Source organism: Battus philenor, unplaced genomic scaffold (genome assembly GCF_028537555.1).
Source record: "Battus philenor isolate CCGP_79_NKW_IND1 unplaced genomic scaffold, ilBatPhil1.0.hap1 SCAF_13, whole genome shotgun sequence".
In the NCBI taxonomy this organism is placed as follows: Eukaryota; Metazoa; Arthropoda; class Insecta; order Lepidoptera; family Papilionidae; genus Battus; species Battus philenor.
This window is the reverse complement of record NW_027181675.1, coordinates 11684309-11710423: the sequence shown is the minus strand read 5'-3', so window position 1 is coordinate 11710423 and position 26115 is coordinate 11684309. Positions and strand designations below refer to the sequence as shown.

Below are 26115 nucleotides of genomic sequence, written 5' to 3'. Positions count from 1 at the left end.
GAAATACTTTTGTGCAAAGGTAGACAGCTTAATCAGCTGTTTTTGTATTACTTCTATAACATTCGGAGATGTTCATCTAACAACCAGTGATAGAAATGCTATCCCATACTTTTGCGATGCCACTGAAATTAAAAGCTCTCTGCAAAGTTCCACTTGAGACGTGATAATTTGTTTCGTTGGGTAATTAAGTTTAAACGGAAGTTAGAGAAGTCTGCACATCACTTAAAATTTGTAAATGTGTTAAATTAAGTTATGTAGAAAAATTGTGAAGTGGAACTAAAAAATTAGTCCAAACTTAAACATCCAACTTCAAGTAGCTATGAATATAGCAGGTCGTTTATATAACAAGATCGTGCGCCGCAGTCGATTTTGTAGTTTTAAGACATTGTAACATCTTCCGCTAAGACGATGATTTTATTTGAAGTAGAATATATCTTTGCATACCGGATATAACGACAAAATATCACTAACATTGTTGTAGTGATAGCAATGCTTAATAAAAATACATTGTATTGTAAAGGATCTGGTAGTAGATTCATGTTTTTAAATTTAAATATAAAATCTTATATTTAACACATTGTTTTAATAAAAGTATTGAACAATTTAATATAGTTATACGCAGATTTTATTTCTTAAAAAGTTTGGTATCCTGATGTTTTTAGTTTAAGTATACATGCTGTTTGAAAAAAAGTCTAGGCATTCTTATTAAAATTTTCTCTACTTTTAATATAGCCCCACAGAAAACCCATTGAAGTTAAGTCGGTTGATCTCTGTGGGCAGGGTATAACTCTAAAGCGACTAATGTGATTTTATCGAAAGCTCCGGTCGCGTGCGCAGTTACCTTCTTGTTTGAAAAACGTGTGCGATAAGTGTGATCGATAAGTTTGTAAGTTCAAGAAAAATAAATCCCTAATCATGTGTCAATTTAAAAGTTGTGTAAGAATTTGTGTTTGCAGTAATTACAAAAAGTTATGGGAAAAGTTAAGAATACTCGTTTTAATGTCGAAAAAAAAACGCTCGACTCTGAAAAACATGTTCAAATGTAATTTCTTTTTAATACAAAAGTCCTCAGTTAATACACAACGTTCAGTGGTGGAAACAAACAAATCACTGGAACAATTTACGCGATAGAAATCTCTAATCAACGTGAATGTTTCCGAATAATTGTAATATTAAAAACTTTGTATTTAAATTGAGAAAATATGAATAATTCGCATTTATTGTAAAATTTATATAATTAAATTTATAAGAGGAACAATAGATTTGTTTTTTTACTGTAGCAATTGAATCTCTCTAGCTAATTAATCAACCAGATCTTCTACTAAATTTCTGTAATACGAGTACATCATTGTCCTACCATTTGCAAAACGCATAATAAAAGTAAATCGACTGCAAAGCTTATTATTCTCTGTGTTTCTAATAAAACTCATATAATAGGTTGTCAAATATCTCCCTTCCGCCTTTTTGTCTTTTGAATTTCGCGGCTATGTACAAAGCGCTACAGAGCTCGTATCTGGCAATACTATACATGATTTGAAAGGTCTTGACATAACCTACAAAACGACGCTATGAATGATTAGTTTGGATATTGCGTTCAACAGTTATAGACGTGTAAACAAGGAGTTCACTAACGCCGAAATTCGCGCCATTTTAAAGTTTTCCTTCGTTAAAGGCAAATCCGCTAGAGAAACGTTCCGTGAGATTAATGGTGTTTTGGGGGATGGTACTCTATCACTTCGAACCGCGGAGGAATGGTTTCGACGATTCAGAGCCGGCGAAAACGACACCATGGATAAGCCAGCCGGCGGAAGACCTGTGACGACAAATACCGATCAAATCATGGACTACATCGAGTTAGACCGGCATGTGGCATCTCGTGACATCGCCCAGGAGATGGGAGTTAGTCACCTAACCATTTTAAACCATCTGCAGAAGCCTGGATACAAAAAAAAGCTTGATGTTTGGGTGCCGCATGATTTGACGCAAAAAAACCTTCTGGACCGAATCAACGCCTGCGATATGCTGCTGAAACGGAACGAACTCGACCCATTCTTGAAGCGGATGGTGACTGGCGACGAAAAATGGATCACATACGACAATATCAAGCGAAAACGGTCGTGGTCGAAGGCCGGTGAATCGTCCCAAACAGTGGCCAAGCCGGGATTGACGGCCAGGAAGGTTTTGCTGTGTGTTTGGTGGGATTGGAAGGGAATCATCCACTATGAGCTGCTCCCATATGGCCAGACGCTTAATTCTACCATCTACTGCGAACAACTGGACCGCTTGAAGCAGGCGATCGACCAGAAGCGTCCAGAATTGGCCAACAGGAAGGGTGTAGTGTTCCACCAGGACAACGCCAGACCACACACTTCGTTGATGACTCGTCAGAAGCTACGGGAGCTCGGATGGGAGGTTTTATCACATCCACCATATAGCCCGGACATAGCGCCAAGTGATTACCACCTGTTCCTGTCCATGGCGAACGCCTTTGGTGGTGTAAAGTTGAACTCAAAAGAGGTTTGTGAAAAGTGGCTGTCCGAGTTCTTCGCAAATAAGGAGGGGGGCTTCTACGAGGGAGGTATTATGTAGTTGCCGTCTAGATGGAAACAGATTATCGAACAAAACGGCGCATATTTGAACTAAATCCGATCACTGTAACACATTTTTTAAAGCATTGAATAAAGAGCAAAAAAGCGGAAGGGAGATATTTGGCAACCTGTTATGTCACGAGACAATTATCAGAAAGGCACAATTTAATAACAATTACAATAAATTAAGGCTCTTTCATAATTTAATTAATTTAAAAATTAAACTCTTTTATTATTTCATTTAAACCTACTAGAAGTCTAAGCACGTTCTGATCTAAGAGCCCACTTCAAACTCTGAGGAGTTTTTTGTGGTCACTTCGTAGAAAGTAGCCGATCAATGAATTGCCAAGTTTAAATATCTTCTATTTTGTATTGATTTTTAATACATATATTTGTATAATAATCTTCATAAATTTATTCCATGATAATTCAGACACATTAAACGCGAGTGTACGTGTACAGTTGCCGACAAAATACTTACTAATTTAATGAAGCCTAGAACTATGACACTACGAGTTTACCTCGTAAGTCAAATCTCTTGAGATTTCATAATTAAAGTGCCTTTTACGCCCATAGACGCGATTATAGTGGGTATGAGTGTCATATAACTAAGTTATTTCTTCACATAACAGTTCGTACCGAAAATTTACCTCGATACAGTTTTTAAACAAAATTGAGTATCACTAGTAACTTTAATGGCCTCTTGTATGTTTATAAAATAACCGCCAATTTACACGAACATTCTGTCTAGTGTTATCACAAAAAAACCTGTCCTATATCTTTTTTTGTGTCCTAGAAGCTACCGCTGCTGTAAATTAAACGAAATGTTTTATTTTTATTATTTCAAGAATAAAAATATGTTAATAATTGTTTACTGGGATTCGAGTATTAAAAAAACCATCTCTGCTTAAACCTAAACCTGCTCTCTATATAAATAGTTTAAATGGAACTGGTTTCTCTTATAATCATCAACATAATTTCAGCTGTAGAACATCAAATGCTGGAGGTTCCTTCTCCAGTATTCAATTCTAATAAGGCCGATTGAAAGCAGCCTTAATATTGCGTCTTTCGACGACTTTAACACAGACTTCTTTCTATCTATCCGCTATAATGTATGCTAGCAATAAGTTTAGTGTTGCATTTAATTTAGTAACGTATGTTAATACATCTAAATTTTACTTAATCACAGAAGATTTTAGTACGTAAAACATTGACTCTTCTGTCATTATTTTGTGACATTAACTAGTGCTCGCTGCGTGAAATCAGAAATGAGGAGACCCGCAAAAGAACCAAGATCATCGACATAGCTCTAAGAAAGAAAAGGACCAATATTTAGCCACTTCCGCACATGCAGTGGTAGTCGTGCAATGAAATGCACCGCCCGTCAGCCCGCTGATAAATGCGTATGTGGCAAACAATGCGAATCACACAACCGCCACCACCAAATCACTCAACACGTGTTTCACCCCTCCACGGAAGTGGCTAAATATTGGTCCTTTTCTTACTTAGGATGGACTTCCGCGAAGTAACGCTTGATTCCATTAAATATAGCTTGAAGAATTGCTCGTCTGAATTGGTAGTAGACGGGCCACATCGCTGACCGGTAGGGCTAAAAGGTTCTCAAGGAGCGACCATGACTGGTAGACGAGGCGTAAGTCCCTCACAAGGTGGACGACGATATGGTTAAGGTGGCGGGGAGTTGCTATATCCGAGTGGTCCACACTGCCCTCCACACTTAACTCCTCATTCAGTACACTATCAGTAACAATGAATAGACAGACCTACTTAGGCGCGCTAGCCGCGAGTTCTGCCGACCGACTGGGTCGCGCTGGGTTTGTGTCCTCGAGGGCTGGCTGGGCGAGCCCCGCTGCTACTATCACGCGGCCACTACCTGTGTGACTTCCTTGTCCTCCCGCCGAGTACTGATATGGGTTCGGAAACTCGAATACTGTAATTTTATATAGTTCACGGACCCCTGCGTTCCGTGAACTCTTTTTCGAAGCTGTGAAAGCCGCAAGGCTAACAGCAAAAACTTCAAATAGGACAATAGACAATAGACACTGTATACAGTCAGAGCAAGACTTGTCATCGTGGTGACCTTGGAGGAAGGCCTATGCCTTGCAGTGAGCGTCCATCGCCTTAAATAAAGAAAGAAGAAGAACTAGAGATCGCTATCAATTATCGTAAATAAAAAAGTCCTCTTTAAGACCATGGTAAAATAATAAAAGAAGTTAGTAACTGTTCTAGGTATATTTTGTAAAGTACCAATGAAACCATTCATACAATTAACCGTGTTAGCAAAAAAATTAAATTTTGCCCTTAATTTTGTAACGTGTTAATTCATCTAAATATTCGTAAGCTCGCTCTAAAAAGTTATACAAAGTTCCATTTCGCTACACTAAACGAAAATTAACACCAACGGCCGTTTGTTTGAAATGAAATATTTACTTTTGTACTTTCCTTTTTTGTATGGCAAAAGAAATTTCTAATAATAAATATAACGCGACAAATATAATATAATAAATATCTCCTTAGTTATACTGGTAAAGTTAAAAAAAAAAGACTTTTTCATAAATAGATCACCATGATCGTTTTCAAGTCGAGAGGCAAAGATAGTGGTTTGATTGAGGCCGTCAAAGCTTTGGTCAGCGGATGATTGGGCCGAACAATTTTTATAGCCAAAAAAGAAAAGAAAAATCCTTCTATGTGTGCTATCTATAACTACCGATACATTGAATTCAGGCATGGTTTTTAACGTTATAAACTTTGATATCACATGTTTAGTCCAATGTTTTAGTTTCATATTTTTGTATCACAAATAGTATGTAATGATTGCCTTAAAAATATGCTAATAATATTTGTTAACAATTCATAACATTTCGTGTGACCAGTTTAATAATAATAAATTCCATTATTAAATACTAAAATTTAGGTATAAAAATTTAAATAAGTTACATTACGATATATAATAAAGGACCAATATCTAGCCACCTCCGCACATGCAGTGGTTGTCGTGCATGAAAGTGCACCGCCCGCCAGCCCGCTCGTAAATGCGCATGCGACAGACAATGCAAACTACACAACCGCCACCGTAAATTCACTCAACACGTGTTTCACCCCTACACGGGGCATCTTCAGGAGTTGTTACACAGATTAGTGCTAAACACCGAGTGGTGGAACTGGTGGCAGAAATGGTGGTGTACATAGAGAAGTAGGGCAATGTAATAACGGTGGCAGCGCCGGTAATGGTGACGGGCAGTCTGATCATGTTTTCTACCCACGGGTAAAAAACATGACTACCATACAATTAACCAACAAAGAGTTAACATTTCTGGAGAAGGGTAGCAAATATAACATAACACCAATACTAACACAAAAAGAAAGGGAGGAACTAGCAATAGATTCGGAGATAGCATGCGTGATGAATGGTAAAGGTAATACGGTCAGGGCGGTGGTGGCTGAGGAATTAAAAAAGCACGATTCACCTAGTAACACGTCTGTGGACGAAATCAGAGTGGCGAAATCATTAAAACGTAAAATTAGAGACAATAATTTAATAGTTACGAAAGCTGATAAGGGTAATAGTATAGTTATTTTAGATCACAATGATTACATTGGAAAAGTCAATAATATAATTCACAGTGGTGATTTTGTTGCTCTGCGCTCGGACCCAACAACCCGCTACAACACAGAAATCAAAAAAGCTATAGATAGTTCCAAGTTCGTTTTTAGTCACGAAAATTCATCAAAACATATTGTTCCGATGAATCCGCAGCCACCTGTGTTGTACGGGTTACCTAAAATACATAAGGACAATGTTCCGGTACGTCCGATAGTTTCATGCATTGGCTGTCCAGCATATCAGTTAGCTAAAAAGTTAAAAAGTATAATAAAATCAAAATCGGCATTTTCTCCAAAATATAGTTTACAAAATACTCTCGATTTGATAAATAAAGTGAAGGATGTTACCTTACCAGAAAACTCGTTGTTCTTATCTCTGGATGTAGATAATCTTTTTACCAATGTCCCTTACCAAGAGAGCTTATCATTATTATCAGATCTATTGGAGAGAAGGGCACTGCATCCGGAGGAGCTAAACGAAATAGCAACGTTAACAAAAATTTGCATGCGACAAAATTATTTTAGGTTTAACGGTAGTTATTATAGACAGAGTGAAGGATTGGCTATGGGATCTCCGTTATCCCCTTTGATGGCGGAGATCTTCATGGACAACTATGAGAATAAATATATTGTGGGTAATAGTAACATCCTTTACTATTATAGGTATGTGGATGATATTCTTATATGCTGGACAGGTACAAGGCAAGACTTGGACAATTTTGTAACTAATTTAAATAAATTTCATCCAAAAATTAAGTTTAAATTAGAAGTTGAAATTAACAATTCAATTAACTTTCTTGATATCACGATCAAAAAGGAACATTGTCAGCACGTTTTTGAAATATATAGAAAGCCAACTGATACGGATTTGGTAATCCCATCGTCTTCTTGTCATCCTTGGCAACATAAGCTTGCGGCCTTCAATTCATATATAAATAGATTGATGACATACCCGTTAAATGTAGCAGCATATAATAAAGAACTTAATACTATTTATGCAATAGCTGTTGCAAATGGCTACGAGCGGAGAATGGTGGATGGTTTAATTAGGAAGAAGATGAACCAGCGAGTGAGGGGCCTTTTATACTCGGTGACACCTGAGCGCGGTGTCCAAAACTGTAGGTCTAGTTTAGTGTATTTGGGACCAATATCCGAAAAATTATCTAAAATATTAAGAAAAAACGGCGTTTCTGTTTCATTCAGAACCAACAACACTATTCGGCGTGCGATTTGCAACGGCAAGGAAAAAACAGAGGTTGACAAAAAGTCGGGTATTTATAGGTTGAAGTGTGGTGGGTGTGAAGGGGTGTACGTGGGGCAAACTGGTCGAAGTTTCAACATTCGTTATAAGGAGCATATTTCCGCATATAGAAATGATCGCCCTGAAAGATCTCATTTTTCTAAACATTTATTAGAGACTGGACATAGTTTGCCCCATGGTCATTCCTATGACGTGCTGCACACCTGTAGCAAAGGATTGCGTATGGACGTGTTGGAACGGCTAGAAATAATAAGACACGCGGGTAGTGGACCTGTATTTAATGAGCAGGTCAATGTCTCCTCCTCTCCATTATTGCAGGTTTGTCTGGGGAATCGGTCGGGGCACTCGTCTATTACGTAAAATCTCAAATATAACAAATGCGTAAGAGAGGGTAAAATAAAAATACCCACGTGGTTGATCACGTGACATTAAGTTGTGGTGGGGAGGAGGTGACATATAAATAACATAGCACTAATCTGTGTAACAACTCCTGAAGATGCCCCGTGTAGGGGTGAAACACGTGTTGAGTGAATTTACGGTGGCGGTTGTGTAGTTTGCATTGTCTGTCGCATGCGCATTTACGAGCGGGCTGGCGGGCGGTGCACTTTCATGCACGACAACCACTGCATGTGCGGAGGTGGCTAGATATTGGTCCTTTATTATTTAGGATGGACTTCCGCAATGTAACGCCTGAATCCATTAAATATTACGATATATGTTAACAGAGTACATATTAATATACAAGTAGTCGCACAGCGATAGAGAACTGAAATTTGCGATCGTAGGTCGCGGCTTCGAGTCCCAAGATACAATCTTAAATAATTCACACTTTGTGCATTAATTATATAGGATTATCACTGCCCATAAAAAAAATTTCAGAGGACAGGAAGCAGCTTCCTATGCGCACCATAATACTATACTGCAATCGCCAACACGTCTACCAAGTGTGGCGATTGTCGTATATCACCCTTAATAGATATCTTTGGTGAAGGCCTATACCCAGCAGTGGGCCTATACGAGTTGAAACGACAACGACGATAATTCATTACATTTAGTATATGTAATGAAACCGCCAGTAGGGGTTACAATCATTAAATTGTCTTACTTCAATAAATAAACGAATAAACAAAAAAGTTTTTATTATTCTTAAACTAAACACGGTAGTACAATTTTAAGTTAAAATAAGCAAGTTGTCTGAACTATCATTTTGCGTAGAAATCTGTCCGTTTAACTTCACCAGTGTTTACGTGACTTAACTTCAAAATGAAGTTGCTTCGTAGAATCGCTTGTGCTAACTTCGTACCTAGCTTTATTTAAATACAATAGCTCGGCAAACTTCGCCTGCCTTACACGTTATATATCGTTATATAGTCGGTTCGATTTGTAAGCATAACCATGCATGCATTCGATAATCTTTTATAACTATAATAACACAAATACAATTTAAGACCATTTAACAAAATCAATGATTATCTGATGGTCTGTACTCGATAGATTCAAAAACCATATATACAAACGCCTTGAAATTTGGTAAATTATTACACATATCCCCGGGAAGGTTATTGAAAGATAGTTTTTTTTTATCAGTAATGTTTGAGATATCAAAATATTCTTAGACTAAAACAGAATAAAGTTTAGTATTCTTAATTGCTTACATGCAATTATATAATAAAAGAATACCAGCGAGAATAACGAGTAATAGCTTCAATGACTTTTTAACAGCAAATCTGTCATCACTAATTTTAATTCGTAGATTATTGCACACTTCCGAATCTTTTAATATTCAACTAACAGCGTAACAATGTCTCGAGAGATTCGAACACTCAGGCGCGCGAGAATTTTCGACGTGTCCTATACCCACTAAAAAGCAACTTACATTTATCCACCTTTAGTAACTACATACATAAATATATAAATATATTTTTTTCAACAGTTACAAGATTTTAGAATGCAGTTACGTCGACTTATAGGGCGATAGGCAATAGGCGTCATAGCTTTAAAACTTTTACATCTATTTCCCATCGCTTAGCATTAAGTGATTATTCTGAACAAGTTACATCAATTTAATTTGTATTTTGAAATGCGACAGGCCAAGAACTTCTGGCAATACAATGCCTGCAGGGTCAAATAGTAAATAATAATTATTTATTATTCATTATTTATTATTTTGAAGTTACTGATTTTTGGATATAATGTACTACATATTGATTGACAACAATATATAAAATGATAGGTCGCACTAACCCACACGGAATAGTGCCTTTCTATTCGAAAAAATAATACGCTGCTGTTGTTAGCATAATTATAGGTATGTTTTAAAAAATAAGAGAGGTTCCGATAGAAGATTATGTAAAGTAAAAAAACTTAAGATAAACTTTGTCCCGATCATTTGATATTCACGCAGACATGGCTGCCGTAAAGTTATTTAAGTAAAGTGCAGCTACATATACCTGCATGATGCACAAAGAAACAAAAGACGCAATGAACTCGGGTCGGCATCAGACGAGTTTGTGACATCGTAATCTGAGACGCATTTGTTGTTGCCTACAATGTGACAAACGATATCTTTATAAGATCACGACTTTATATGATTCGCGTTGATATTTATTAGACATATATAAAAATTAAAATTATTTAGTCAAATACCTTGAGAATAATACCTTGAGATAACTATAAAAACAAAGAGAAGATGCATGCATATACATATAATACAAAATACAGAGTGTTTACAGTTGTTAAAGCTTCAAAGTTTTTAAACTATTCATGAAACATTTAAAATATGTTTTTATTAATTTATTTTTCAATTAGAATTTTCATTGCAATATTTTCTGGTAGAAACAGATAGTAAACAAAATGTTTTGTGTGCACTTTGCTCAGCTGTGGACGACGTCTTACGATTGAAATGATGATACTATTATTTAATTACATAATACATAATTCTTAAATTTCTAATAAAAACTGGAATGTGTATGGCATTGGAAATGCAAAAGCCCGTGATTAATTATCACGAAAGAATGTAATAAAAAATAGGTAATATTGACTTAAAACTTATTATCTAGGTTAAGATAGGAAATTAAATAGATTGGTAATCTTATTTTAATAAATTATATTGAATAACGTCTTTTGAACATTGCGAAAACAACAATCAAGTCTCAAAAGTTACCGCGATGTCTTGCAAAATTTCAGTTTTAAGAAATCAATATACGAGGCAATTTATGAAATATTGCTTTTCCCTTATTCTTAAAAAAATGTTTTTCCTGGCCTTTTGTGTATTACAAACCTATTTCGTTATATTATTTTAACTTACTATAGTAAAATATCTTAAACATTTAAAACCGCATTCATTATTAAACGATCGTAAATGGAAACATTGACGAGAGTTTTTTTTTTAACTGAACTTTTAGGATTCCCGTATTTCTTATAGGCCAGTTATTTTAATGTATGAAAGCATCACTTACCATTAGGTACAATCTTTATCAGTCCCGTAAAAAAATCTGTTTGACTGTGATAAATACAGTGTTAATCATTGTAAGTATTCTGTTTACTCCTATCCGATATTATCACTCGGAATATCACGTTGCCTCTATTGGTACCAATAAATTATAACCTCCGTGACTGTACAACCAAAATAAGTCTTTGGCGTTTCTATGGCTCGATAAATCGATAGCGCATTAGTTACAGAATAACGGTTTGTAGATTTGTAATATTTTATATGTAAGTTAAGTTTTATATTAGTGATAAACTCGCTTTAATAGTATAATTAAGATGTAGTTTTTTTTTTAATTGAGCGACGTATTAAAAACCTATAGTTATAATTTCAGCCGTGGGGCGCCCACTGCTGGACATAGGCGGCTTTCATTCAGCGTCTTCCACAGACTTTAAAAAAGTCACCTGTCCACCTTGTGAGTGAACATTCTACGCTTGCCTGAATGTAGTCTCTACTTCAAAATCTTAAAGCTCCAGCCGCCATATGATCTGCCTGCTGTGACCTGTTCACTACTTACGTTCATTTACGGATCTCATCATCCTGAATTTTAGACAAAGCCTAGCATAAACTTTTTATTACTTTAATAATTTTGAAAATTTCTTACCTGATCTTTACTTAACAAAAGCAATATTCCTAGCAAATTTCAAGTATTTAAACCTTTTAGTTTTAAAGATATCGTGATGAGTTGAAATTTACTTCGAAATCCTTATATGTAAAAGTAGATTTTTCTAAAAAAAATTACGTATACAGGATGATATGAGGTTTTTGTAAATGTTTTTATGGAAAGCTTTAAACCATACTTGTCAACTTAAAAACTTCCAATATGACGATACCAGAAATTAAATTGCTTGAGTAATGGTTCTTCTTTCCCTATTATCTGAACAAAAAATATTTACAGAGCTGTGGTAAGAGTACTTAGGTTTACTAATAAAAAAGATCTAGGTTAAGTCATAAACAGTAAATGTATTCCTTATTTAAAAACTATCATCAATCGGTGAAAAAACTGCATAAACGATGTATGGATTGTATGAACTGATGAAATGCCTTTGTTTTATTTTAAATTTGGAATGCAGAAAAGGATTTGAATTGTTCATACACCATAATATTTGCTCATTTGAACGCCTTTAAAGAGAACAGCTTAGTGGATTCTCAAGAAACTGAGGTCTGGCCCTCGAGGGATCTATTGTCAATTACGTTGCAAGTTTACGCGGCATTAGTGCTTGCGTAGTGCGAGAAGGGCCATTGTGTGGTGAAGCCCGTGTCAGGTACGAATCGTTCAATTGATCGTCTGCATTGTCGTACTATATCGATCTTGGCTTTACATTTTATGGAACTTTGTTTGAAAATAAAGGCGGGTTTACATAAAGCGTTAATTGAGTCACATCATATTTATGTCATGATATTTTCGTTTAATGAATTTTTGACTATTTTTTATTTCATTTTTCGATTTCTTTAAGACAACCTTTTGATGTATTTAAAAACAATAGAAATTTAATAAGGAGTTTAATCACTATCACTTTATTAAATATGCGTCAATACTATATAACTCATATATAAGGATGCGTTTACATAAAGCATAAATTGGATTAAATATTATTTTTTCAAATAATTTCTTTACCTATCCTATTTATTAGATATCTTTTTCTTTATTGCATATCACATAAAGATACCATTGAAACATAATAACAACAATAAAAAAGTACGATTGGCGGTCTTTTCGCATTCTGTGGTTTCTAAACAACCTTAGATTGAATGGTAAATGATTTAGAATTCAACAGGGGGATATTAATAAGTTATTTTTACTAATCATACCTAAATTAAAGAACTTAAATATAACGGAGGGTTTATAAAACGCCTAAATCACATAACATTTCACCAATAATTTAGTTTTTACTGTACTAAACAAGCTGTTGTATGTAAACATTACTTTATTTCGACATTGAGATTGCAGCTTGGAAAATAACTCGGCTAATGTTGACAAATAGCATATGCTAAATAATTTGTATCACGTATCAATATGTATGTATTTACGATTTTATATTGAATTTTTGATTAGCTACGTTTCTGTTTTATAGGTCGTCGAGTGTTCAGAACAGTTAAGGTTAAGGTTTCAAACAGAGGGGCGCCTGAGTGCCGAACCTCAGTTTGGTCGGCTGCTATTGCTATCTATCATTACTATTAATTCGGTAAGTGTTAGCACTTGGAGAAAAAGCGAAGGAAACTTAGTGACATATCTACTTAGAATGATCGGCAACCTCAGGGGTTGATGACTCCAAATAGTAAGAAATAAAACACTTAGCTATCAAGAATGTCACAAAAATTATAAAAGTAAACGAAACCGTATGCCAAAGCTAGCTAGTTTCCCATAAAGAAAATTTTAATTCGTCTAATGTTTCGAAAGTCGGAAAACACGTACGCTATTAATCATATGTACGATCTAACCTGATGACTTCGCTATAATAAATTTTGATCTCACTCCTGAACCCACGCACCGTCGATTTGCGCGCGCCATTATGATTTCGAAGGCCATTAATATGATGAAAGGCGTACGAAGGTGTAATTTGCGTCTCCGAGAGTGCGTTACTTGATATATCGTGATATGAATGTACCAGCATGCATTGCTCTGTGCGGCGGCCATATAAAAAGTATTTGCCGTACACTCTACCATCAAAGAAAGAGGTGAAATTAAATATTTAAATATTCAGTAACATACGCTCAGCGTTTAATTGATCTAGTTCTAGATATTTTTTCTCTACTAAAAATATAAATTTATACCGTGTTCCTAATTAAAACGTATCAAAGTATTTGATTACATTTATGCGTAATAATTAGGTAGTATATCTATGTAGCGTAGTATCTAATATCTCTCAGTGCCCGAAGACGAAATTCTACGCCCGATATATGTTACCAATGATGACGTATAGCACTGAATCTTGGTTTGCTTCATTATCATATCAAATCAAAATAATCTATCTTACCACTACTGGCTAATAGCATATTGTTTGAGTGTCAATAGACACGAAATTACAACTGTATTTCTACAAAATAATATTGATAACAATTGTATATCAATTAAAATCCTTTAAACTTTATTATGATTTCTAATATAAGTTTTGTTAAATAAAAATAAATTAAAACTCGATAATTCAATCTCTGTACATGGCAATGTAAACATTACACAGTTTCTAATAAAAGTGTTATTAATTTCATGAAGCCTAGACAAAAGTATAACGTGCTTATTTTTATTTCTAACTAATCTTATCATTAACAATCCACGTTCAAAATTAAGCGAAGGTTCCCATTACTACATCACCAATGCTCCATTATAATTACTGTTCTTCAATACTAAATCCTGTACAGCTGCATGTCATATTTAAACTAAGATTGAACATTTGAAAGCTTATAAATTACACTAACAACGGTTACTTCCATATTATACATATTAGAACGAAGTAATTTTAAAATAACATATTTTTCTACTAATCAAAAATTGATTCATAATAGAGAAACCCACCACTACCAGCATTACAAGCATTATATATAGATTCATAACAAAGAAAAAGTGGCAAATTGATTTAAACCCTTTATCATCAGCTGATAGACGCTCGCTTCAAGGCATAGGCTTCACCCATATATCACCACAATTAGGTGGTGGTGGACAGGCCTTATCCAGCGACTTCCGGGGACCATATCTATATTATCGGACCTCCTAGTGGGGTACCTTTTATATTGCGACATATCTACTCGTGTAATAAATGCCACAATTGATTACAGCTTACTGTTTACTCTCTCTTCCTTTGTGTCGTTTCTCTTTCTACTATGGATTGAAATCCCTTCCTGTAAAGTTTTTCGGTTTTGCTACGTTTAATTTGCCAGTCTATATAATTTTAGAACGGTGAAAATTTTTTGTAAATTTTTCACCAATTTTTCCTGACCAAATGTGACCAAAAAACTATTTTTCCTATATTCTAATAAAATATACTGAAACATATTAATCCAATACAGTATTATAAATTTTAGTATATAAATGGCAAAATAACTTTGTTCTATAAATTGCTTCTGTTATAAATAATAGCAGGTAAATATGAAGGGCATTTCACGTAGTAAGATTGCAGAGTACTTTAAAAAACCAACTCACTGTTTCAAACTGCTCCTGTACAAATTCAACTCTTAACGAAGGCATGAACAGCTCGTGCTCTGAAATTTCAAATTTTTTCCTCAATACCGGAAAAATTGGAAAATTATTTCGGAAACTTTCGAAATTTCACTACCAATAGGAACAAAACGTAGAACAGGTCTTATTTGAGAAACTCTATAATTGGCAATGTCGTATGGGGCCATCCCTATTTATGCTGCCTCGTTACCTTTTCAGCTACTGCTTGGTAGAGTTAACTAGGTATCAATTTACAAATACTAGTAAGTACGGGCATATATTGATGGCAAATTTTGTTTTTTTTTTCTCGAGGGTGCCAAAGGCTTCGAGCTTCCTTCTCAGAATCGAGTATTGTGTTCACGCTACATCAAATCGCTTATCTAAAATGTAGAAATATTTTCTTAATGTCGTCTCCCTAATACCGCTTTTAATATAAAAAGAACTTTGTTATATCGATATTAGAAAAGGCTTAGGTACACGTTAAATATATTTTATAACATACATAAAAATTACTTTACACTTTTGACAAATATGTCTGTTTATAACTTTGTCGCATCATTCATACTAGCTATTATTTTAATATAAATGAATCTATTTAAGATCCATGTACAAAGTTTTCAATTTAAAAAATGGTTATAATGAATAAATGGTGCAAAAGATAGAACTGAGGTCGAGTCTACAGAGAGTTTCTTTTCAAATTGACAGATTCCCTTTGTTACGTTTTATGTGATCTATTTAGTAAGAAAAATAAAAGAGGGTGGACAAACTGCGGCTTTTTGAATGATTATTTTTGGCTCCGATTGATTATCGAATTATTTCAATATTTTAACTCATATTCTCTATGTCAGCTCCTGGGAAATCGAAACAAATTACTGGTGTGAATAATTATTACTATTATTCCACCATAAAATCAGCGAAATCAAAATATCAATCATAATTAACTAACCGGCATCTTAAGTATTATTAGTAGTGCTGTCATTTACGTTTGCTATTATTTCTACTTTTGTTTAAATAATTTTGTACTTTTGTTTGAATAATCTCAATAAACTAATTTAAAAAAAAAATTCTATTGCGTGTTCAAATTTCGAAAAATGGCTCGCAAATATAGCATGACGAATAAATGTATTTCAAAATATAACTTTTGTTTACTCTGTTGACACAAATTTTCCAGTTCCATTTGTTAGAATAAAAAAATACAGAACTAATGTTGGTCAAAATGCCGCTATTGCACTGACAGTAAAATTATTCAACCAGCACCATGTTAATCTTGGACTCATTTGTCCAACAAGAAAGCATGAATCATTATTTCAGCCGTAGGACATTCACTGTTTATTTATTTAGGTACATAAGCAGTACACATAAATAAAAATTACATTAAAAGTTACAATATAAATAATGGTTCTATTATGTATTTCTTTATAAGTAACACAACATTAAATATTTACTTTATAAAACATTGCAGAAAAATCTAAATTTGTTGAACATATATAGATAGATTTCCAATAAAACTTACCAAAATTATAATAAAGTATAAAATTGTAAATACTATGTACTAATTCTATGACTATCACTCGCGTAGAAGAAATAAATGATGTTAAATTAATATTGAATTATTTTTTGTATGTACTTAAAAGTATTTTTTTTCATTCGACACGAACAATAAAGGATTATATTTAAATACATGTTATTGATCTGTTGAAAACTGGACACTATAATAGTTAATCAAGTTAAGTATAATTAATAATCTTTTAATTATAATTTTACACTAATTTACAAACTTGTTATATATATTTTTACCTCTAGTAGAGTATCCAAAATGCATTGTAAATGTAATGGTTTATTCGTGGCGCAATCGCCTTGTGAATTTTAAAACGAAAATATTTTGTTAGCCAACGACACCGTATGAAGTATAAGGCGGGGAATTTTTATCACTTTTTTTTACTTTGCACAGTGCAACAAACAAATCCTTAGTTCAAATGCCCCGAGCAAGTTTCTTGTTCCATTCTATTCGCGTATTCTATTGACTCCATTCATCGTTCCTTTGTTTCTGAAATATCTTTCTACCCCTTTAAGTATTTTCAGTATTCTGATGTACAGTCTTTTTTTAAAAAAGGAATGTTCATTACAATGGCGTAGATATTGGAAGATCACTCTATGTCTACCCATGGATTTTCTTTCCAAATAGATATCATATGTATTGAAAAGCCTTTATTTCATACCTGAATGTATATTAACTACAGGCAGTGTGCACCAAATTAGTTTATCCAATAACCTGTAATAATATCCGAAGGTAATGTTCAGACGTGGAGTCATGGGCCGCGGCGTAGGACATCCACATACAAGATGGAGAGACGACCTTTATGAGGTCATTAGAAGATGTTGGATACAGGCCAGTTCTTACTGGTTCTATTAGATCTAAACCTATTGAGGAGGCCTGTGTTTAGGAATCAACGTCCTTTTACTGAATTTAACCTTGATATTTCTTTAATATACTTATTCTTGTTCCTTTCTATTAGGGGCGACCGGAAAGTAATGTCGCCTTAAGTTAAATTCACTCGACTACATTTTTAACAAGTTTTTATTTTTAATCAACAATATATTAACCTTCGTTTTCAACAACCTTTTGCCATCTAGTATACAATTTTTCAATGCGCATGCAAAGCAATAACAATGAATCGGTTTTTCTGTAAAATATGTCAACAGGAACGACGTTACTTTCCTGTCCCTCTATCTTTTTAAATACCTGAATATTTCCAAAAATGACATGTGTTCCTGTAATCATCTACAATATATAAAGCTATTTGCAGCATGAACTTAGGAATATAACTGTTGATATTGAAGACTCGAAAATTACATTTGTATGTAGAACTTGGGACCCGTAACCGAGTTACGGTTCATACGGTGTACTCGAATATTCGAAGTACTCGAACTCGAGTAACATCTTTGAAAGTATTATAGTAATCATATTTATGCTTTGTATTGTTTACATACATATAAACATGTATATCTTTAAACATCTCTGTATATTCAAAAAGGCCTTTTCTAAATTCAATTGACTACATATTAAAATTAATAATTTTTTACTTTTTGTGCCCGTGCAGACTTTATACTGTCAGAAGTAATTAGTCTCTCGCATTTCAATAGAAAATAAATTAATATAACATATTTCACATTCATCACTTCATGAAAGGTGATAAGAAATAGGCATTAAACTTTTTGTTGATGAATTAGCTATGTATATACTAGTACAAATGACGAACTTGATTAACTTTATTAAATTGGCCGTTATATTTTGTACAAATAAGTGCATATTGGCGGGTCCATTTTGTTGAATTTATGATATTGAATTTTAAAACTCTTTATTTGTATATTTTATATATCTCTATATCAGTGATTTAGTGGTATTAATTATACGGTGAGGTCGTCAAATAACATTAAAAGTTTGTGATGTTATTCGATCGGGTAATAAAGTTAGAAATAAACTTATTGTATCGTGCCTTCGAGGTATGTGGCATCGACTTATTGAAATAAATCACACGTAGACAGACATATCTAAATGTGATAAACGCTATGTATACTAAATACCTGTAATAATTCGTGCGATTTTTAAAATATAAAAATTTTCTGACAAAACTTTTATCGGTTTCCAAAATATATTTATTTTCATAGCGCACATTGATTATAATGCAACAAAGCCACGCCGGCCTATGGGAATTCACAGCGTCGAATTGCTTTCGATAAATTTCAATAACAAAATTCATAATTGCGAATCTGATGGGACCGGAATAATGTATCAGACATTCGTGACGCACAATTGCTAATTAAAGAGATACAAAACTTCTCTCAGAGATAGAACTTCCGTTGTGGATAATGAAACGTTTCCTGTTATTATTAGCGAGTTGTGTTGTCTAATTCCGTAAAGGTATAATAAGTTTGCGAGGAGTCGATGGATGTGACTCGATTTATCTTATTAACACTACATATACTATCTTATAGATAAATTTACATGCAATGTAATGATGAACTTTAAAATTACTTACATATGTCAATGTCACAGTCTACGAACAATGGCTTTGAAACTTGGTCTTTCAAATCGAATCTTGTGAATCTCACATTCGCTTAGCAAGCTACGAAGATGGCTATGCTAGGAATTTCTTTACGAGATTGCATCAGGAATAAGAGAATCTGAAGACGAACAGAAGTTACAAACATAACCCAGCGACGTTCTCCAAAAAAGTGGACCCGAGTTTTACCGGATTTAATGGAAATAGGAGGCCTATGTCCAACAGTGGACATACAATAGATACGCACAATAGGTTTATTGATGGAATTTTATTTCAGACAATTCAGTATACTTATCAAACGATTGATGTTTCCTTTTGGTGCATTTTGGAACAAATTTAAAACGGGTAATACTCTATGAAATTTTTTGAACTTTTTCCAGCCACTATTTTCTTCCGACGTACTTCTGCGACAGGTAATAAAAATTCTCATCAAATGAATTATTGATAATATCAGACGGAAGTCTATTATCGCTGTTTTTCCGGTATCATTCGTTAGTGAAAAAGAGAATCGTTGAATCATATACTTAATTATATACGTTAAGATCTAAATTTGTTCCCGATACTTGTTTTGTGGTGGTAGTAACGAGCGGTGGCTGCTTAGTGGCAGAGACTGAGACATGCAATCGTACGTCACGGGGTTCGATTTCCGAGATACAATCTTACAAAATAGGATTACCACTGCTCACTAACAAGTTTCCACAGTATGAGCAGCAATGTCTGCTGCGTATCATAATACCAGACCTCGGTCGCTTATCCGCCTACGGCGATTAAGATATATCTCATGTAGATATCTTTGGAGCAGGCATATGTCCTGGGCGTCTATGGGCTGAAACGACTTCTTTTGTGGTAGTAAGAAATAAAAGGTTTTTTTTTCTCTTTTCTTTTCTGTACTACCTTTACTATCATACGTGTTTCCTTTTTAGCTCGTGGTTGTTCAATTTTATTTTAGATTCTCTACTCAACAGTTTCTATTCCATTACACATTTCTCTTCTTTAGCGGTTTTTTTTATTCTATTATTTTAATTATTATCTATAGCCGATACTACTTCTATTACGTATTTATTTTATTCGCAGATACTTTTACAATAACATGTGTTATGTTTTTACCATTTCGTTTTTCATTTCATTGTAGTACATATATATTCTCTTTAGAAAACACTTATTAGTTTAAATCTAAGTCTTATCACGTCAAAATTGTAATAAAAAATCTTTTTTTATTGGCAATCATTTCCCGCGTGTATCGTAAAGAATGACTACGGACGTATCATAAAATTCCCGTGGCTTCAATCGGAAAACGAAATGGACGGCAGTTTCTCATTAGTTCGGGGCAATAGTTGAACTGAGAGGCCGCAGCGATTGTGCGACCGAGTCCGTGCTCGCAGCGAATCGCTCAGGGCTAGCTTCCAACGCGCAGATTGGAATTTACCACGAATTTTTGGGAAAAGGAAATAAAGAGAAAATTCCGGTGAAATTCCTTTCCTTTTTGATTTAGTTGGGGAATTCGAGATGTCATCACGTGTCGTAGAAAAACATTTTGTTACATAATTTTTAAGTGATCCATCACATACATTAATTTTGTAAAGTTCATTTATGGTAAATATCGCCTCTTTTCATTTCTGACCTCAAGCAGCATTGTCAAGATTATATGATATTCTTATTTTTTAGATAAATGATAAAACCATTGGGTGCACTACTATACCATTTCGTCTTATATATACGTGTAAGCGAATTTTAGATACCATTTTGAAATTCGAAATCACGATTATCATTACTTTTTATAGTGGTAATAAAGTAGAATGACTTACAACATCTCTACACAAATATAATATTTTAATATATTGTTAGTACTCAAAAATATTACCGACTATATTTGGAAGTGTGATATACACAATGTTAACACCAGTAGCAAAAAAAAGTTTAATGTATGGCTTGATTACATCGAGCAAATTTTTTATGGGCAATGCTTACGTTTTTACAATAGGATCCGAGATAATGTTCAAAATGCTTATAATGCTAAATATAAAAAAGTCAAAGAATGTTTATAATTACTAATATACTGTAAACGAATACAAAGAGTACTGTACTCCTTGAGATTGATGTGTTCGAGTCCATGTTATTTCAATGTGTTTTAAATAAGTAATTTCGTATTACTTAAATATGTACATGTAATTGCGCCAAGTTTCTTTAACTTATTCTAAGAGGCTTTAATCATTTAAACAGTTGATATACTGATTTTTACCTTAATAAGAAATATACAGCATCTTACGTTGAATAAATAATTTCGAATTTTAATTTGTATGGTTAATAATCCGACATATATCTAAAGCAACTGTGCGGTAAGCGAGTTTAAATTTTTAAAATGCTGTGTATTGCTCTAACAATTCTATTTGTCAACAAAAGGTTCATTCAAAAAGTGTTTATTTTTGTATGGTTTATGGTTATTAATTTTAAAGATATTTATTCCTATTTTATTATAATAAGTCAATAGCACTCTTCAAATTTATCTACCATTCAGTCCAGTTTGATGCTAAAGAAGGAGTAATCAGAAATCAAGTTATAGAATATATAATAGTGCAACAGATTTTATAAGAGATCGAAGCAGGAAAGAGGAGATCTAACGACAAATGTAACGTGGTAATAGGCAAGCGATATAGTGCGAAGAATTGACGGCCAGAGACACGAATCGGCGAGTGCAATGTACGAAGTCTACTTCAAGGTGATAGAAGTCTGAAGATGCAACCGATCCTTATGGAAATTTATGCGAAAGATTGTCTAACTGTGGACATTCTATCACTGAAATGGTGATGATGATCATGATATTTATTATCTAGGGTAAGGTTTAATTTATTTCAACATTTGATGGAATAAAAAATTAAACGTTTATTTTCAGCCAGTAGGCATATATCGAGGTAAATACGAGTGGGTCAGTGAGCGCAGTGCCATTTTAGGCGACTGCTCGCTTTGGGTTCGAGCTGCCACGCTGCAATTGGACGATGGTCAATGGCAGTGTCAAGTAACTGCCAGCAACTACAATGTTCAGGTAAATCTCAAACTTGCAATGACGGTGACGTCACCAAGCTGAATCACAAACACATGTCATTAGGAGGTTATTCTCTCATAAGTAAATATAGGCCAATAACTTCTGGCAGTAGAAACTCTGCAGGGGCAGATTGTAAACAATAATTGATTTTGATATGTAATTTATAGCACGTATTTTGAAAACGCTCTTTTTTAATATAATATCATCGTTATTTATTTTTCTCAAATCGTTTATTTTTGGATAAAGTATACGTACATTAAGTGACAGCTAATGATAAAACACTCACCTAATGAAGCCTTTTAAAAAACCAATCATCTTGTCTAAGAAGGATTTTTAATTCGTAACTTTAGTTTTAATTCGAAATTTAAACAAAATGTTTACAAAAAAATTGTGGAAAAAACACTGTTTAAAAATTATTAAAAGCTGTGTCCACAACGACCACACGTACAGATGTTAATTCTTTTATCAACATCCTCGATAACTTTTGGGCAATCAGGATGGTTAGATTCGAGGAATTTTGAATTTTTTGCTCACATGAATCAATTCTCTCTATAAAGGTTGATTGGTTATAGGTGTAAAACCTTTGAGGAAGTTTTACTGTCAATATATAGTACACACCATTTAAAATATCATATTTTCTAAAATTAATAAATAACCTAATGATAATATAGTATGGAAAGATGTTTTCCAAATTATAAAACTGAAAATTAAAATTAATGATTGTTTAGTATTTATCCCTGCATTATACTGTCAGCAATTAATAGTCTGTCGAATTCAAAATCCAAAATATGTTACATATTTCAAAGTGATCACCCTGTGTAGATACTATCTTTAGAATAGCTTCAGGAAATCAGTTTTTATAGACGGATATAACACAAAAAAAAAACATTTTCTCTTTAATTTTTTAACGTGTGCCAACATAACTTGTTTATGTTATTGATGAATTTTGTTGGCAAATAATTTCAGTGAAACCTTTTGTCTGTTGTAGGATGCCCTTTCAAGTCCCCCCGCAGCCTTAACGGTTCGGGTACCTCCGCAGTCACCCAGGATCCTATTCAACGGCTCCCATGTGCTGCCGGGGCAGAACATCACGGTGCCGGCCGGGTCCAGAGCGACTGTTGTCTGCGAAGCCAGATATGGCAACCCACCCGCTTACATCGAGTGGTATTTAGGTAAACATAAGTAAAACACATCTTTGTGAAATTTCTTTTTATCTAATTGAGTAATACTGTATGTCTGTTATCATTTATAGCTTCAAAGAGTTTGAGTCGATAGAGTACTGAAAGCGTTTAATTATAGATATATTATCCGTAACAAAGTCTGAAGACTCATACGGAAGGTTCAACTCTTTTAGTTACATAAGATATTTGTTTCGATTTTAAGTGCCGCCAAACTATTTAAATTTTATATGTAATTATATAACTCCGAATTATGACCCGATTTCTATTTTCGAATTATTAAGAGTCATATTATAGAAATAACTATATAAAGCACGGGTTATGAATTTTTTTAATCGACGGTCGAATTTTAATTTTTTTTTGGCGAGCTGCAAATTTGAGAGTCCAGATTGCATATACAAATTTTAATAAAAAATAAAAACAAACAAGAAAAGAACAGAAAAATGAATTTAATCGAATTTTAGTGAGAAATCTGACACTGCTTTTTCGACAAGCTGAACAAAATCAAAAAGAGGTAACTGCATGTACGCAGCTTTTTAATCAAACATCAACTCAGTCTTGATCGGTGGTCATTTTCAAATATTTTTATAATTGAAGATATTTTTTCGCAAACATACGAACAGCTATCATTTACTTTGCAGTTACCGTCAAAAGCTAAAACATCACATAGCACACATAAGATTTATAATTTTAGATGTAACGCGTCAGAGAAAATGTTTCTCTTTAGTATTTACTACCAATATGTTTTAATTAATTTTGTAAAAATATATTGCCGGGAGAAAGTCGTTAAAACAAATTCAATTTTGGAAATCATTGGCGAGCCGCATAAACATCTTTAAATGGCCGCAAGCGGATCGCAAGCCGCGTATTTCCCATCCCTGATATAAAATAAATATGAAGTCACACTTATTATAAGTAATGCTACCGAAACCACTGTCGTAAAACCTTGGGTACGCACCTTGTGTAACGGGTAGAGTATCGGCCGAATCATATACATAAAGCGCAAAAAATTATAATAAAAAATGTTTTTCAATAAGAAATATCCAAGTAAAAAAGGAACAGTATCAATGTTATAAATTATACCGCCAAGCGTGAAGAAACATCATGAGTATGTTTTTGATTTCAGAAAAAGAACGTCTGACAGCTTGGAGTCACACTAATGCATCAGAAGTGGAGAGACCGCGCGTGTGGGCGGCGCGTTCTGTTCTAGAGATGAGCGCAACCAGATCAACACACGGCAAGCACCTCAAATGCCGAGCACACCATCCTTCCTTCCCTTCGCCTTACTACCGAGACTCCTATACTACGCTAGACGTTACTTGTAAGTGAAATATGAAACATGGCTTTCTAATTTACTAACCATTGTCTTTACGCGAATAGAATAAATCGCGTAAAGAAAATACTAGTAAAATAGAAAGCCGTGTTCACATTGACGAGTTCAAGTAGGCTTTTTAAAAAGTACAAAACCTCTGCGTTGTTGTCGAATTAATCCACCCGTTTTTTTTTTAATTTTAAGCCTAGCAACACATCTGGGTTCGTATACTTTTATATTTACATATGAGTGTCGAAGAACCATTTATAAAGTTATGGCTTGAAAACATTAGATAACGTGTAATATCATATCGGTAACTAAATAAGCTACTACGCTTCCAAATTCCAAATAAATATAACTATTCTCTATTTAATGGCTTAATGGTTAGATCATAGAAGTCTTTCAATACTTTCCGGAGTATCTATTTTTCGACTTAATGGAAATACAATGCAATTCTAGAATAAGTAAAGATAACAAGCCTTTTCCATACATATTCATTTTTATATTCGACATGTAATTAGCGATTTTACAAAAAAACTATTGGTTATCTATCATACCTATTTCCAATATGGACCATTCTTTGAGTGAAGTTCTCATTCATCTTCTTTCATGTCTCTGTCACTTTCTTTGGATATCATAAACCCACCACCAAGAGAAATATCGGCAGAGTAAATAGACAGTCGACTGAATTTTCTTTTTCCTGCTAGTCCATTCGAATTTATTGCTCTTGTGATCCATGTGTAAGATTTTGTATTTTAAAATACTGCTATGGGTAAAATATGTGTAAACATTTTACCAATAATCGAGCTGGTTGGAAAATGATTAAGTTAAAAACATAATAATATTTTTTGACAGATGTTCCAGTAGTATCTATATTGGGTGCCGATGCAAGTGAACTATCAAGCTTAGAAGAGAATGCTAGCGTACTCTCATTGGACTGTAGAGCCGATGGTAACCCAAAGCCGTATGTATGGTGGACTAAAAACGGACAAGTTTTCGCCACCAACGGTCCTAAACTCATTCTCGCGCCTATTACAAGGAATCATTCTGGTAAGATATAAAAGGTTTTAAGCTATGTTAATCTTGATTTAATATCTATTTTATCACAAAAGTTTAAAAACTGCAAAGAGTATAATCCGTGTTAAAACTTTTTACTGCATTAAAAACTATATAGTATACTTTTTAGATGATTGTTTTGATAATGTTTTTATTAAACATTGTTAATGTATTAACTTATTTATTACTGGTCTGTCAATAGCAAGACCGGAGAAAAAAGTCACAATAAACTAAAAACCAATTAAGTTTGTAAAAGAACACATATGATGGACATGTATAAGAGACAATATAGAATCCAGACATATTCAGAGATAATAAAGTCTCCTAGACTAGACTTTTTCCTGTTTTCATAAGC

At 33.9% G+C, this 26115-nt stretch overlaps 1 protein-coding gene across 1 annotated transcript in view; it reads left to right on the top strand.

Moving 5' to 3' along the window:
• LOC137933499 (kin of IRRE-like protein 3) overlaps window positions 1-26115 on the top strand; it is a 39640-nt gene that overhangs the window by 5575 nt on the left and 7950 nt on the right. The window contains exons 4-7 of the mRNA XM_068777458.1: window positions 22065-22214; window positions 23203-23386; window positions 24519-24713; window positions 25560-25754. Of these exons, the coding sequence (XP_068633559.1) occupies window positions 22065-22214; window positions 23203-23386; window positions 24519-24713; window positions 25560-25754 (724 nt within the window). The remainder of the gene's footprint in view (window positions 1-22064; window positions 22215-23202; window positions 23387-24518; window positions 24714-25559; window positions 25755-26115) is intronic.